We start from the raw sequence: 16450 nt of genomic DNA on the forward strand, positions 1-16450 counted from the left end.
AGTATTTATTGAAAAGCCTGTTAAGAGTCTTTGAAGTTGAATTAAGTTTCTTTTGACTATATTTGCTTCGTCCTATTTGTATTTCAGTTATTTGAGACACATCTTCTCCCCCACGACTTGTGAGTTGCTTTTGTCTGAGGTCTTGTTTTTTTCTTTTAATCCCATAAGGCTCAGTGCTGTACAGCGCATACCTAGATCTGAACAAAATTTTTTGAAGGAAAAAAAAGTCTCACATGAGCCACGTAGGTGATATAATTGTGACCAATGTATTTTGTTCTTTTTGCGTGGTTAATGGTTTTATTATTTACTTCAAGGTGTATCTCCATGAATAACTTAAATGACCCCCCAGATTGGAATATCCGGCCCAGTTCCAGGGCTGATGGGGGTGATGGAAGCAGATGGAATTATGCCCTGTTGGTTCCAATGCTGGGATTGGCTGCTTTTCGTAAGTCATGGTTTTCCTAATGTGTGTTTTCTGGGCTGAAAGTGTGGTGCTCTAAGATCTTGGGCTTTTGAAACTGACAGATGTTGACTGTAAAAAAAATGTACAATGTGAGAGCTATGAAGACTTTAGCCCAGGATACAGTCTCTCCGATAGCTGTTAGGAACCACTCTGAAGAGGCAGGGGAGGCGCCAGGAAATACATGTGGTCCAGCATACGTCTTGGTAAAAGATGAATACTTGTCACAGAAACCCAGGTGTGTCAAGTTAGTGACTTTAGTGCTTACCTACGTATGGGAAGATGCAGGAATTTGGGGTCACTGAAATTCTTTCTTAGTCATGTATCTTAACGCTGTAGGGTCCCATGTATCCAAAACACAGAGTGCATTCACCCTGAATCCCTTTCCGGGTGAACTTGTAGGTCAGTGACTGTGGCTAATGACTTAATCATAAATGGCTGGCAGCAGTCTTTGTTTACAGAGATGCATGTGTACACCCTAGATTTTTTGCATATGGTACATTTTGCGCAGATTATTCACCCTCTGAGCCTCATTTTCTCTGACCATCATAACTGCCTTAATGCAAGTGAGGGTTAAATAAGGCAAGATATTTAGAGGCATTTTGTCTGGAGTGAGTTAGTAACTGTTAGCTCCCTTCAGGGCTGTACTGCTCTGAGGGGGGCTCCCTTGCTTCAGTTGCCCTCATAAGCACTGATGAGGAAGAATAAAACAGGCATAAAAGAAAACTGGTTTTGTATGTCTGTGTAATGTTTAGGAAATCAGTCTTTGGGAGACTTCATCCATGAAACCTCTGCTCATGCTGGCCAGAAATTCTCTACTTTGAATCGACTTTGTACCACTTTGGGGAAATTACCAGTCAATTGTAATTATTCCAGCTCTTAGCTTATATCCCGACTACATGATGAATTTCCTGATGTTTAGGGGTTGGTTTTATGTTTTGTCACTGTCACAGAGGAAGAAACTTTCCTCTACCCTTTTAAGTTCTTCTGGCTGGTCTAAGAATTACATTGATATGAGACAGGTTAACAGGAGAAAATCGAACAAAAGTTTTTAACATGTATCCATAGGAGAGACTCAGGAAAATTGAGTAACTTACCAGAATGGCATAATCCCTCACCTTAAATACCATCCCAAGCTTAAGACAAAAGAGGATGTTGAGGTTGGGGAGAGTTAGTTACCAGAGGAGACTAGGAAAAGCGCAATAATCAAGGGTAAGGTTGTTATGCAGATTTAAGCTCTAGCCTTTTCCTATGATAAGAGTTTCCAGAAATTTGGTCAACCTCTTCCTAGTACAGCCAGGGAGACACCCTTACAAATGCAGAACTCCCTTATAAATGTAAGTTTCTTACAAAAGGATAACTCCTACTTGGTTTTCAAAGTTTCTCCCATGTCTGCTGTTCTGTAGAAAATAACCAGTTGAAAATAATCCCTATGCCAAAGAGACGTGTTATTTTTTTTTTTTTTTGATAGGTAGGAAGTGGATTTATTTAGAGAGAACCACACTCCACAGACAGATTATGGGCCATCTCAGAAGGCGAGAGGCCCCGAAATATGGGGCTGGGTAATTTCATAGGCTAATGAGGGGGAGGGTTATTCCAATTATTTTGGGGAAGGGGTGGGGATTTCCAGGAACTGGGCCACAGCCTACTTTTTGACCTTTTATGGTTGGCCTCAACTGTCCTAGCACTGGTGAGTATGTCTGGTTCTAACCAGTTTTTGTCATGTCCTATGGCTGTGTCATTCTTTTAAAGGTTGTGCCTTGCCCCCTTCCCTCCTGTTTCATTCCCCCGTCGGAGATTTTACTCCCATATTTTTATGGGAAGCAGAGGGGCGATGGTCCGTCTTCTGAAGTTGCTTCGAGGCTGAGTAGAGGCATCGACCCCGCCTGCCAGGGAGTAAAAATCTCTAGGATGCCTGATCTAGGGGCCCCAGGATCAGGACAGCTTCTTGTTTTAAGTCGGTATGGGCTGGAATCCTTGCATAGCCATTGTCTTGATGTGGAAGTGTTGTAACTGTTTCCTTAGCCTTCCCATGAATCTTCTTGATGATGAAGCACTTTTTTGTAACAGCATCAAAGTACAAAAATAACTATCTAGGGCTTCCCTGGTGGCGCAGTGGTTGAGAGTCCGCCTGCCGATGCAGGGGACACGGGTTCGTGCCCCGGTCTGGGAAGATCCCACATGCCGCAGAGCGACTGGGCCCGTGAGCCATGGCCGCTGAGCCTGCGTGTCCGAAGCCTGTGCTCCACAACGGGAGAGGCCACAACAGTGAGAGGCCCGCAAACCGCAAAAAAACCCCAAAAAACAAAAAACAAAAAAACTATCTATAAATGACAAAAGACTTAAAAGGCGTGATTAACCATCTGATTACATTTAGTTTAACATACGAAATAATCCTAGTTAAATATTTTTCTTTGAGGTACCTCAGGGACCCTCTAAAGTATCCCAAAGTTAGCTGGAAATCCAAAGAACTTTTAATTAAAATTTGATATTGGGAAGTTTGTCAAAAAGTTTTAAAAGACTTGGTCAAGTAAGATCATAGGTCACTGAGACAATACTTATTTCTTAACCAAAGTTAAAACAGATCTTGAAAGCAAATACAGATCCCTTTAAGGCGAAGTAACTCATATTATTAAAAGCAGTAATTCAAGAAAACTTCGGAGGAAGAAACCAGATCCAGTCTTGCCACAGCCCACTCCCAACAAAATCCATTTACCCAACCAAGTTTAATCCAATCTTAGAAAATCTTGATCATGTACAACTCTTTTATTTATTATTTATTTATTTATTTATTTTGGCTGCACTGGGTCCTTGTTGTGGCACGTGGGCTCTAGAGCCTGGGCTCAGTAGTTGAGGCGTGCAGGCTTAGTTGCAGCATGTGGGCTTAGTTGCAGTATGTGGGATCCTAATTTCCCGACCAGGGATCGAACCCAGGCCCCCTGCATTGGGAGCTCGGAGTCCTAACCAATGGAACACCAGGGAAGTCCCAAGATCATGTACAACTCTTTTTTCCAGTATTTTTTTTCTCACTCTTTACACCTTCTGTTACTGAAAACATATATCTTACTTTCCTTAAAAGTCTTTTTTTTTTTCACTTCAAGTTACTTTTCTTGCTGACAGATTTGCAACATATAAGGTCTTATTTGACCTCTAGTAAACCTAGGTACAGCAGAAGTACTATACTTAACATTGATGACTCTAAAGACATATCTGTATTAATCAAATCAACAAGTTTAAGCCTCCTTCAATACCAGATATTAATTTAATGTTAATATTTCTTGGATCGCGTGAACCTGAAATTCATTCTGGCCAGTTTTATATTCCTGAGTATTTATATAAGCACTTAATTTTTTTAAGTCAATTAAGTAGAGCTTCTTTACAAATTAATTTTGGTAATACTATACATCTACAACACACATAGATACATACAAACACACAAACACAGAGACCTTATAGTTCTCATTTGAAAATTTCAGCCCTGAGTCAGGTACAGCAAGGTAAGACCCATCAGTTACAAGGGGGTGGATTCAAATTGGGCTTCTGGCAGATGCAGCAAATCAAGGTCACCTGTCTAGATGGCCAAACCCTTTTTTCTAATGTTTACAGAAAAGACACTTAGGATTTCTTTTCGTCCTTGACAAGTCAAGTTCCAAATTACCTACCCCGTTTTTGAAATTTGCATTTTATTTTATTTTTTATTTTTTTAACCCAAATTCTTTTTTTTTTAATTTAATTTTATTTACTTATTTTTGGCTGCATGGGGTCTTTGTTGCTGCGTGCGGGCTTTCTCTAGTTGCGGCGAGCGGGGGCTACTCTTCGTTGTGGTGTGCCGGCTTCTCATCGTGGTGGCTTCTCTTGTTGTGGAGCGCGGGCTTCGGTAGTTGCAGCACGGGTCCTCTGCATTGGCAGGTGGATTCTTAACCACTGCGCCACCTGGGAAGCCCCAAATTTGCATTTTAAAAGGATGCTGGAGATGAGGGTTCCTGGAGAAGGTCAGGTAGACATTTGCATCTTAAAGGCGTAGGCAAGTGCCTCCTAGGATGACTTTGTTCTCTTAAGGCCTGAAGAAACAAGTCTTTTTCCCTCTGAGAACTGAGTGGCCACCTCAATGATATCAAATGACTGACACACCCATTCACCTATGTGGCAAGGTTGTACCTTCCCTCATTTAGCTTAGGAGAGGAGAAGGCCTCCCCCCGAGATTCCTATCAGGCCCCAAATGTCAGCTGTGGTTAGTCAGACCAGTGGCCTCCCATTTTGGTTACTGCTATTTACAGGGATATTACCATCCAGGTCTTAAGTTAATAGTCACCAGTTGGATATTTTTGGCCAAGCCTAGAACCTTGATATTCCACACTCCTACTAAGGCTTCTGTTGCAGCTCCAGATTTAATCTGTTACTTTCCGCTTTCGGTTAGAATCATTTGGTGATGAGGGTGGGTCGCTTGCCCCTCGAGAAACTTAGCAAGGCCCAAGGGACCTATTTAAGGGTGGTATGTTGTGCTTCCCTACATCATATCCCATGGTCCTGGGTTGGCACTTAAGAATATGAGAAATGGAAGAAAAGCTGCCCTCTGTTGCAGAGATGCTTTTATTTTTAAATTATATGGAACACTTCACCGAATTTGTGTGTCATCCTCCACCAGGGGCTGTGCTAGTCTTCTCTGTGTTTTTCCAATTTTTTTTTCTTTTTTTTTTTAAGTATATGTGCTGCCAAAGTGAGCAGGCAGTGATACTTTTTACGTAGTGGCTTTATGTGCCTGGATTTCTTAGGTTAGCAGGTTTGAGTAGAGAAAGTGGAGGCTGACAAGAGTAGCATTTATCAACTTCATTTGTCTGCCTTTACTTTTAGGCTATGCTAGGGGGCTACTTAACACCCATATGTTCGACATAATTTCTTAATCTTGTAATAGCACATTTTGTAATAACATGTGTTATTACAATCTTGTAATAACACATCCTTACAAGAATGCAAAGTTAAAAATTTTCTCTGATCGCATTACCTAAGCAAGATAACCAAAAAGAAGAAAATACAATATTCCTCAACCCTTCTCAGGGACAAAAAGCATCATTTCAAAAGTATAAGAAAGCAGGAACTTCAAGAATAAAAATTACTATGAAAAGCTATAGAAGCCAGAGATGAGTCTGAAAAAACAAACAGAAAATGAAAGTCACCTCAGGGCCTCTCCCAGCCTCAAAACTAATTAATTACTACGACAGTCAGTGTATTTTTTTTGAATTTTATTTTATTTTTTTATACAGCAGGTTCTTATTAGCTATCTATTTTATACGTATTAGTGTATACATGTCCATCCCAATCTCCCAGTTCATTCCCCCACCCCTGCTGTCCCCCCTTGGTCCATACGTTTGTTCTCTACATCTGTGTCTCTATTTCTGCCCTGCAAACCAGTTCATCTGTACCATTTTTCTAGATTCCACATATATGTGTTAATATATGATATTTGTTTTTCTGACTTACTTTACTTTGTATGACAGTCTCTAGGTCCATCCACGTCTCTACAAATGACCCAGTTTCATTCCTTTTTATGGCGAGTAATATTCCATTGTATATATGTGCCACTTCTTCTTTATCCATTTGTCTGTTGGTGGGCATTTAGGTTGCTTCCATGACCTGGCTATTGTAAATAGTGCTGCAGTGAACATTGGGATGCATGTGTCTTTTTGAATTATGGTTTTCTCTGGGTATATGCCCAGTAGTGGGATTGCTGGGTCATATGGTAATTCTGTTTTTAGTTTTTCAAGGAACCTCCATACTGTTCTCCATAGTGGCTGTATCAATTTACATTCCCACCAGCAGTGGAGGAGTGTTCCCTTTTCTCCACACCCTCTCCAGCATTTGTTGTTTGTAGATTTTCAGATGATGCCCATTCTAACTGGTGTGAGGTGATACCTCATTGTAATTTTGATTTGCATTTCTCTGATAATTAGTGATGTTGAGCAGCTTTTCATGTGCCTCTTGGCCATCTGTATATCTTCTTTGGAAAAATGTCTATTTAGGTCTTCTGCCCTTTTTTTTTTTTTTTTTTTTTTTTGCGGTACGCGAGCCTCTCACTGTTGTGGCCTCTCCCGTTGTGGAGCACAGGCTCCGGACATGCAGGCTCAGCGGCCATGGCTCACGGGCCCAGCTGCTCCGCGGCACGTGGGATCCTCCTGGACCGGGGCACGAACCCGTGTCCCCTGCATCGGCAGGCGGACTCTCAGCCACTGGGCCACCAGGGAAGCCCCCTGCCCATTTTTTGATTGGGTTGTTTGTTTTTTTAATACTGAGCTGCGTGAGCTGTTTATAAATTTTGGAGATTAGTCCTTTGTCCGTTGACTAATTTGCAAATATTTTCTCCCATTCTGAGGGTTGTCTTTTCGTCTTGTTTATAGTTTCCTTTGCTGTGCAAAAGCTTTTAAGTTTCATTAGGTCCCATTTTTTTATTTTTGTTTTTATTTCCATTTCTCTAGGAGGTGGGTCAGAAACGATCTTGCTGTGATTTATGTCAAAGAGTGTTCTTCCTATGTTTTCCTCTAAGAGTTTTATAGTGTCCGGTCTTACATATAGGTCTTTAAGTTATTTTGAGTTTATTTTTGTGTATGGTGTTAGGGAGTGTTCTAATTTCATTGTTTTACATGTAGCTGTCCCGTTTTCCCAGCACCACTTATTGAAGAGACTGTCTTTTCTCCACTGTATATCCTTGCCTCCTTTATCATTGATTAGTTGACCATAGGTGCGTGGGTTCATCTTTGGGCTTTCTATCCTGTTCCATTGGTCTATATTTCTGTTTTTGTGCCAGTACTATATTGTCTTGATTACTGTAGCTTTGTAGTATAGCCTGAACAGAGAGTCTGATTCCTCCAGCTCCGTTTTTTTTCCCTCAAGATTGCTTTGGCTTAGTCAGTGTAATTTTAAGCCTTCCACTTCACTCTCCAAGTTCATTGCCTAGCCATAGGCAGCAGGCAGCCTTTCCAAGCGTTCAGTAGGCTTTTTCAAGATGGCAGGTTAGTGAGTTTCTAAATAGCAGCCCTTAGGGCTGCAATTGGGTCTTTCACTAAGACGCAGACAATGCAGATCATTGAATCATAAAAACTACCTACTCTTGTCAGCCTCCTTGGGAGTTGATGTTCAGTTTTCGAAGAAAGTAAACGAGTGGCTGTACCATTTTGCTTTCTCGCCAGCAGTGTATGAGGGATCCAGGTTCTTGGCGTCCTCAACAGCATTTGGTGTGACCACCATTATTTTTATTTTGCTTGTTCTTGCAGGTGTATAGTGATAACCCCATTTTGGTTTTAATTTGCATTTCTGTAAGGGCTAATGATGTTGGGCATCTTTTCACATACTTATCTGCCATCGGTGTATCCACTTCCTTGAATCCTGTCTTTCAGATTCAATCCATTTTCTAATTGGATTTTTTTTTAATGTTGAGTTTTGAGAGGTTTTTGTTTTGTTTTGTTTGTTTTTTGTTTTGTTTTGGGTTTTGTTTTGTTTTTTTGTCACCACGCAGCTTGTGGGATCATTCCTTGACCAGGGATTGAACCCTCGCCCTGGCAGTGAAAACGCAGAGTCCTAACCACTGGACCACCAGGGAATTCCCGAGTCTTGAGAGTTTTTACTGTGTTCTGGATTCTAGTACTTTGTTGGCTGTCTCGTTTGCAAATATCTTCTCCCAGTCTGTAGACTCTTACTGGAGTCTTTCATGGAGCAAAAGTTTTAATTTTGATGAAGTCCGTCTTATCAGTTTCTCCTTTTATGGGTCATGCTTTCATACCACATCTGAAAACTCTTTGCCTGGCCCTTGATCCTAAAGATTCTCTCCTGTGTTTTTTCCTACAGTTTTAATTCTACATTTTACATGACAGCCCATGATCCATTTTGAGTTAATTTTTCTATGAGGTACGAGACAGGTTTTATCTCTTCCTTTCCAGTCTGTTGGCCTCTATTTCCTTTTCTTGCTTTCTCTCACTGGCCAGAAATTCTAGGACTTTGTTGGATAGTTCCTGATCTTGGAGGAAAAGCGCTCAGTCTTTTCACCACTAAGTAAATGTTAGCTGTGGCTTTCACACAGTATCAAGACAAGGAAGTTTCCCTCTGTTCCTATTTTTCTGAGTTGCTATCATGAATGGATGTTGTATTTCTGTATCAGTCAATATGATCATGTAGTTTTTCTTCTTGAGGCTGCTAATTTGTTGGATTATAGCGATGGGTTTTTGAATGTTGAACCAGTGTTACATTTTTGAAATAATCCCCACTTGGTCATGCCGTGTAATTCTTTTTATATATTGCAGAATTGTATTTACTAGTATTTTGTTCGGATCTTAATGTCTGTGTTCACAGGAGCTGTATTGAGTATCTTGGTGGGATCCTCTCTTCTCCACACCTGTTTCAGCATTATGTTTTTTTATTTCAGTTCCTGCCTTTTTCAGTTTCAAAAGTTCCGTTTGCTTTTTTAAATATTTTCTATTTCTCTGCTGAGACTTTCTGTATTTTTGCTTAGACTTTACATTACAATGGCTGCCTTAAACTGTCAGATGACACTAACATGTCTATCATCTTGGTATTGGCATCCACTGATTACCTTTTAAGTCAACTTGAGATCTTCCTGATTCTTGTTATGAAGAGTGATCCTCAACTGAAACCTGGGCATTTGGGGTATCATGAGGCTGGTTTTTATTCATATTTTCTTAGGCTGCCTTTTTGGACGCGGAGAGGTAGCACTGCCTCCTTACTCCCAGGTGGGAGTGGGCGTCCAGGCTCCCCACTCATCCTCCAGCCCATTGACACCAAGGAAGGGCCCCCTTGTTACTGCTGGGCAAGAGTGGGAGGTCCAGCTCCCCTGTGACTCTGCCGATGCTCCCACAGGGGAGAATCCCCACATGGCTTCCTCTGCCACCATCACCGCCCCTCAGGCTTTGCCCACATGGATGGAGGCGGGGGCACAGTGTCTCCTGTGCTATGTAGCAGGGGCAGAATGGTTATTGTTTAAAAGTTTTCGGTCTTGCTAAGCCCCTTTGCTAGTTGTTTGGCCAGAGAGAGCAGACTCTTGTTGGGGCTTTTAAAGGAAATCTGCATCATTGGCATTTCAGCTTTAAGTCTGGGATCTACAAGGCAAAATGAAGCCCCATGGGACTCACCAGCATGGTCTTCCTTGGGTGCCAAGGTCCCTCAACAGTCTGCCTGCCGCTCTCCACCTTTCAGGGTCGTCTTGTGTTAGTTTTACATACGATGTCCAGGTTTTTTGTTGTTCTCAGCAGGGGGAATAGGAGAGAGTACTTCTATTGCATTTTCCCAAAAGCGGGAGCCCCAGCGCTTTTACCAGCCTCTGAGACTGAGGCTCGAAAAAGTTGTGTCTGTGCAGAGTCACGAGGCGGGACCCTCCGGGCGGACCAGAGCTGGGGGTCCAGACTTCCGGGCCACCAGCCTGCACTCTGGGCTCCGTACCTCCCTGGCCACCTCCTCGCCCAGCCTGTCTCCACGTCCCTGTGCCACCTCTTCCAGGAGGCCTTCCTGATGAGTGGTGCTCTGTGGTCTGAGGGCTGGTGTGCGCCTGGGTGTGTGTCAGCCTCCCTGGCTCTGTGCGAGCAGCATGGCACTTTGGGTTATTCTAGCAGGACTGGCGCGCTGCTTCTGGCCTCCTTTCTGCCCCCTCCGCCCATGCCCCCTCATCTTCCTCATCACAGCCAGGGCGCGGTCAGATCAGGTCAGTCCACTTCCTGAGCGGAGTCTGACTTTTCCAGCGTCTGCTCCAGCGTCTCCTTGGCATGAGCCCTGTGCCCCTGCACAGCAGCTCCTGGAAGCTCTCCTGTCCCTGTTCATTCTACCTGGAGGGACCTTTCCTGCCAACTCCTACTGGCCTTCCGGACTTTGTCCACGTTCACCCAAAGCTGAATTAGTCCTTCTCTCCTCTCTTCTCCACACATACGTTTTGCCTGCCTCCAGGGCGTGTTGAGTCATACTGTGACCCCTTCTTTCCTGGTCAGCCCCAAGGAGGAGACAAAGATGGCATGTGCGTTGGAGTTGGAGTTGTCAGCTGGCATAGGATTAGGGGCTGCTTTAGTTGCGGGAGGACGAGTTTGGTCTCCTGATTGTAGAATCGGGGCAGCAGCACTGCAAGTGAAGAGGCTCTCAGGTGCACGGAAACGCTGTCCTCGCAAGGTGACGGCTGACGTTGTGGACTAGATGCGATTCCCAGGGACCTGGGGAAAGGCCACACAGCAAGCAAGGACAGCACCTTGGGTGTTGATGGGAAGGGACCAGAAGAGCAGCAAGAGAACCGGAAGGGGGGTGGACACCGTAGGGAGGTAGAGAAAGTAGGAGAGAAACGCGTGAGCCACCTTGGCTGTGTTTGGAGAGCTGGGCCTAAGTGTTGCTTTAAGCTGCTGCTCTTGGTAACTTTGCTAGTTAGACTTGTTGGGCAGTCCTTCTGTTTTCCAGAGGACTCAGATCTGTACAGGTTGGACAGGTTACCACTGTGAGAAACTAGGACTCAGCATAGCTGCCCCAACACTTACTAAGTTATTGAGCAGGAGCGCCGGTTCGGAACGCAGTGGAGATCCTGTACCGGTGAAAGCAGCGCGCTGACGTTTATCTTATTATCGGAACACACCAGACTCTTATTGGTGGGACGGGGAAGGGTTGGTGACAACACCCAGACCCAGGCACCTGCTGGCCACAGGCTTTGTGGTCATCAGACTCCCTTTCTCTGTCCTTGGACTTCTCCGTGCAGCAGAGGCCAGAGGCCTGGTGGCTTTTCACTTTGTGGGGCGAGCGGGGCATTACCCACCCAGTTGCCTGCACCCTTCTGTCCTGTGTTTGTTAGATTACGGTGGAGCCTCGTCTTAAGGCTGAACTTCCGACTCCTTATTTACATGACCCCCATCAGAATATAAGCAAACACATTGGGCTTCAGCTGTTTACTAGTGATGACCAGGCAAAGCTGAACACACTTTGAACTTTGCTCAGTTCTTAATAACCTAGCCAGCACTGTGTGAAGCACACTCACCCATATTCATTTCTAACCCTTGCCGATAGTATGCTGGGGCACCGTAGCCAGAGTAGGCACAGGGTGGTAGGCTTGGGAACAAAGGAAGGCAGCGGTGGCCTTTCTCAGCCATCAGACATTAGGAGGAGGCTGAAAGGGGTCTCTGCAACCTTGTTGTGCTTGTCTTTGGGGAGCCCTTATCTGATTTTAAGATAAGAACTTTGCAGTTGTATAGCTTCATTCAAAATGTTGTCTTTTTTGTACCTCTTGGGACTTAAGATTTTATCAAAGTGCTGTCCTTAGCTGCTTTATGTTTTCTGTAAAGAAAGATTATAGAACTTGAGCTTTGACTTTTCATCATGTGTGTTTTCCTCCTCCACTTTCTTTGTGTCAGGTTGGATTTGGTCTAGGGAGTCCCGAAAAGAGATAGAAAAAGAGAGGGAAGCATACCATCAGAGAACAGCTGCCTTCCAGCGGGACCTCGAAGCCAAGTACCATGCCACGATCTCAGAAAGTCGGCGGGCCGTGGCACAGTTGTCCCTGGAACTTGAAAAGGAACAAAACAGAACGACTAGCTACCGAGAAGCCCTCATCTCTCAGGGGCGCAAGATGGTAGAAGAGAAGAAGCTTCTGGAACAGGAGCGGGCTCAGGTCCTGCAGGAGAAGAGGCAGCCCTTGCGGAGTGCATACCTGAGCTGCCTGGGCAAGGAGGAGGACTGGCAGCGGAGAGCCAGGCTTCTGCTGAGGGACTTTGAGGACGCTCTCACAGAAAGACAGAGCATCTACTGCAGTCTGCTTCTCCCTCGCCACAAGCGGCTGCAGATCGAGAAGAGCTTGCTGGGCCGAGCGTCCACTGACCCAGTGGCTGCTGACCTAGAGATGGCAGCCGGCCTGACTGACATATTCAAGCACGACACTTACTGTGGTGACGTCTGGAACACCAACAAGCGCCAGAATGGGAGGCTCATGTGGCTGTATCTCAGATATTGGGAGTTAATGGTCGAACTGAAAAAGTTTAAGAGCGTAGAGAGAGCCATACTGGAGAAGTAAGACAGGGGTTCATGGCTCAGCGTCAGACTGTTGTGTGTTCTGGGTTATCCGATGTTTTCCTTCTGCCAGCGCTCCCTGTGTTGTGGCCACGCATGCACACAGCCACCTCTCAGCAGTGGCCTTCCACTCCCGCCACCCTCTGAGCAGGACAGCGAGGCCTCAGGAGACTCTCCGTCCCCCTCAGCGGCTAAGGACGCAGTTTCTCAGAAGCATTTTTAAAGCTGTCAATATTTTATTCAGCGGAACAGTATAACCTCATAGATTTAGGGAAACATTGTTTCTAAGAATGTGAAATATAATATTCATCCTTACTATAAGTCATTGTTTTGTCTGTTTTTATCACTCCCTAAATAAATTCTTTTTTCTCCTCAAATTATTTTTCCTCTCTCCTAAAATTACAGTTAGAAGTTGTCAGGTAGTGGATAGGACTGCCTAATAGATAAGAAAGGAAGGTAGTGATACCGTCAAGGTTTTGTGGTGTTTTGAAGCTCTTTCCCACCAAAGGAGAAAAAGTGTTTCTTATTTCCAGTTGGTACCCTTGTGTGTGTTTATAAGCAATGACATATAATTAAAACACCTCAATTTAAAAGCAACAGTGCCGCTTTTTACGTGTGTAATTCCTTACTCTTTACATTTTTAAACAGATTATCTCAATTTTTACTGCAAACTTAGACCCATTTTCCATAAAGTTAATATGAATCGGCTTTACGCACATCACTCACGTCATCTTGACCCTAGTGCTGTGCGCTGAGCACTGTTCTTACCCTTGGGCTCCAGGTCCCCTAGGCCACCCCACACTTGCTCAGGACTCAGCACATGGTTGTACTCACAGCTGAGACTCGTCGTATAGAAAGGATACAAGGCAAGGTTAGTAAAGGGACAGGCACATGGGCAACGTGGGGAGACCAGGTGCAGCTTCCAGTCGCCTCCCAGGGGTCACACGGCCATGTGGACGCTCTTCAGAAACAGCGTCCGGGGTTTCTGTGGAGGGCCGGTCACACAGGCGCCCTGTGCCTGGCACAGACCCAAATTCCAAACTCCCAGAGGAAAGCAGGTGTCCGAGCTGTTGGCAGGGTTTGGTCGCAGTGATCCACTCTTAGCAGTTGATGGTGGAGGGAACCCTCCCAAATCCAGGTCCCAGATGCCAGCCAAGGTCCAACCTGTCAGCAGGCCTCTCAGAGGCCCCCAGTCTCAGGCCTATGGTGTGAGCCCTTCTCTGCAGCCCTCATTCTACGGGTGAGGGGTGGGAAGTCAACCTGCCCGAGGTCGCACAGGTGGTCCTGGAGCTAGTGTGAGCCCAGGCAGCTTGGCTTCAGAACTGCCCTGATCCATGTGAATCCAGATCCTTTTCGAATGACTGAGCCGGTGTTGTGGGCTGATGCCAAAAGTGCTTTTCTCCCCCTGGCGTATGACGAAAACCGCTGTCCTGCTTCCCCAGACATGAGGGCTTTGGCAGCAAACAACAGGGGTCAGTTCTGCTAGCTTAGACAAGGGGGCATTTGTTTTAAGGCTACCTTGTGGAACCTCAGGGCAAGGATGGAGAGTGATGGCCAGACCTCAGAGGAGAGCCAGAAATGGCTAGTAAACAACACTGGGAACCTTGCAGTAATGACCTTTTGGCCTCAGATCTCTGCGTGTCTGTTTAATCTTCTCTCCCTGCAAACCAGCTTTCTCTCCCCGGGCCCCATGGTGAAAACAGCTGCCTCGTTCTACTCCCGTGTGTGGCAAAGCCTGGGAACCACTGGGTTGTGCAGTGCCGTGGCTTGTGAGCGGAGTGGGAGCAGAGAGAACAAAGAAAGCGGGGCTCAAACGCCAGCCACTGGCTCGGGCAGCTCTGAAGGAGGTGGCAGGCCCTCCAGCAGATCAAGGATTTGCGCTCACCCGTGGGATTGCCAGCGGCTGGTGGAGAGAGAAGGGGACTCCTGGGATCTAGTGGGTGGCAGCTGATGAGAGACGGAGCTGCAGGCTGACGTCTCCGGGTCTCTGGACACGGCCACTGCACAGAGGGTCTGCTGGGCCTGCAGGTGTCTCCTAGTCTCTGAGTATATAATTGGAAAGAACCGTCTGGAACAAGAGTTGCTAAGGTAGGAAAGAGAAGTGGAAGTCCCTGAATCTGCATCCGCTCCTTGCCAGGATGGTCAACAGGAAGCACTGATGAATTCCTGGAGGAAGTGCAATGATTAGTCCACCAAAGGGGACGAGGGGAGGCGAAGACGGTGGTCCCAGAGTGTCCATCATGGTCCCCATCATGTCCCCATTCAATACGACTGTCTGGCCCCTGGGCAGACCAGGTGGGTTTGTGCAGATGATAGCCCGCCCAGGCTCACCGGGAGGAGCCCAGTCGAGTTGCCGTGTGGCATATTCACGCCCTCCTGGCCCTTGGCACTCTGTCTTGCTCTTCACCTGCTGAGCGTGTTTCCTTTTCCCACACTTTGCCTTTGTGTGGGAGCCGCGCCGTCTGCAGCACAAGAAGCACAGGAATGCTCCTGGGCCCTGACAGATACCCATGACCGCATTCGCAGCCAACGTCACCTTGGGCATCCTCAGGGCCACCAATCTCGGGCTGGGCAGGTACAGGTAAAACCCATTGTGGCTGCAAGTGGCACATTCAGTGTTGGGGCTGAGCGGGTCCACAGGAACAAGTGAACTACATGCACTGGGGTGAGTGGGAGGTGTGGGTCCCACTTGGGCTGCTCCACGTGCCTCAGAATTGCTCCGGACGAGCCTCCCAGCCTCTCCAGTTTCACAAGAATGGGTTATTCCTCGGCGTGGGGCGGGGGCTGTCAGGGACATTCTCCACTAGTAGACACCTGTGTGCCCACCCCTGCCCCAAATTTCAGGTCCTGGGTCACCGCAGCACCCCTGGGCTCTTCTCCACCACAGCTGCTGGGCCCAGCCATGCCCGTGCTGAGTCCTACCTGCTGACCACCCAGAGGCTGGGTCTCATCAAGAAAATTCCACAGACACAAACAGCAGAAGCTACTCTACTCTTTAGAGTTAAAATCAAACATTTCAAAATTTTGCCCTGTGCCTACTCTCTTTCCAAGAGCTTCTTGCAATAGCAAAGTCCATGTGGCTGAAACAGGGTTCCAGCATAACACAGCTAAGGACATATGCAGGGGTGAGCAAAGAAGGAACAGCCGAAGAGCACAGGGAGTTAGAAGCCACCACGTCCCTCCTTGCTCCTGCCCACCTGGTGTCGTCTCTCCTCTCCTGAAGGCCCAGTAGGAAGGTTACTGCCTTCCTCAGCAGGCAGATCCTGAGAGGACTCTCACTTCATTGTGGGGGGAAAGGCATGGGCCATCCCTGGGGGAGGGGGTGGCACAGGAGCACCTGCAACAGGGATGTACCTGTGGAGATGGCAGCATGGAGTTGGACCTGAGGGCAAAGCCCACTCACAGGGTGATTCAAACCCCCACTGACCACTTGGGTGGTTCTAGTGTGAGGAGCATTTGGCCACATCAGGCAGTAGCCACTCTCTTGAGAAGATGTTCTCTTTTCAGACACTTATGTCCTTTTTAAAATTCTGAATTGCATTAAAATGTCATTTGAGTAATCAAAAACCTTCCAACAAACAAAAGTCCAGGACCAGATGGCATCACTGGTGAATTCTATCAAACATTCAAAGAAGAATTAATACCAATCCTTCTCAAACTTCCAAAAGAGAGAAGAGGGAGTTTTCCAAACTTATTTTACGAGGTCAGCATTACCCTGATACCAAAACCAGATAAAGATGCCAAAAGAAAAGACAATTACAGGCCAATATCCCTGATGAACACAGATGCAAAAATCCTCAACAAAATATTAGCAAACCAAATTCAACAATATATTAAAAGCATCATATACCATGAGCAAGTGAGATTTATCCCAGAAATGCAAGGATGGCTCAATACCACAAATCAGTCAATGTGATATACCACATTAACAAATTGAAGAATTTGAAAATCATATGATTGCTT

The 16450-nt window shown here is 45.9% G+C and overlaps 1 protein-coding gene across 1 annotated transcript; it reads left to right on the forward strand.

Annotated features, from left to right (window-relative positions):
* Positions 1-321: 321 nt before the first annotated feature.
* On the forward strand, positions 322-12976 carry CCDC127 (coiled-coil domain containing 127). Its single transcript, XM_079703510.1, has 2 exons — positions 322-445; positions 11836-12976. Exons 1-2 carry the CDS (start codon positions 325-327, stop codon positions 12489-12491), a joined length of 777 nt encoding a protein of 258 aa, XP_079559636.1. The 5' UTR covers positions 322-324; the 3' UTR covers positions 12492-12976.
* Positions 12977-16450: the final 3474 nt, after the last annotated feature.

This window comes from Hyperoodon ampullatus, assembly GCF_949752795.1.
Source record: "Hyperoodon ampullatus genome assembly, chromosome: 4".
Lineage (NCBI taxonomy): Eukaryota > Metazoa > Chordata > Mammalia > Artiodactyla > Ziphiidae > Hyperoodon > Hyperoodon ampullatus.

What these genes read in the sequence shown, in the direction of transcription:
- CCDC127 (XM_079703510.1), top strand. Translation starts at nt 325, where the DNA reads ATGAATAACTTAAATGACCCCCCAGATTGGAATATCCGGCCCAGTTCC. An exon ending in GCTGGGATTGGCTGCTTTTC is followed by an intron (nt 446 to 11,835) that starts GTAAGTCATGGT and finishes TCTTTGTGTCAG; the next exon opens with GTTGGATTTGGTCTAGGGAG.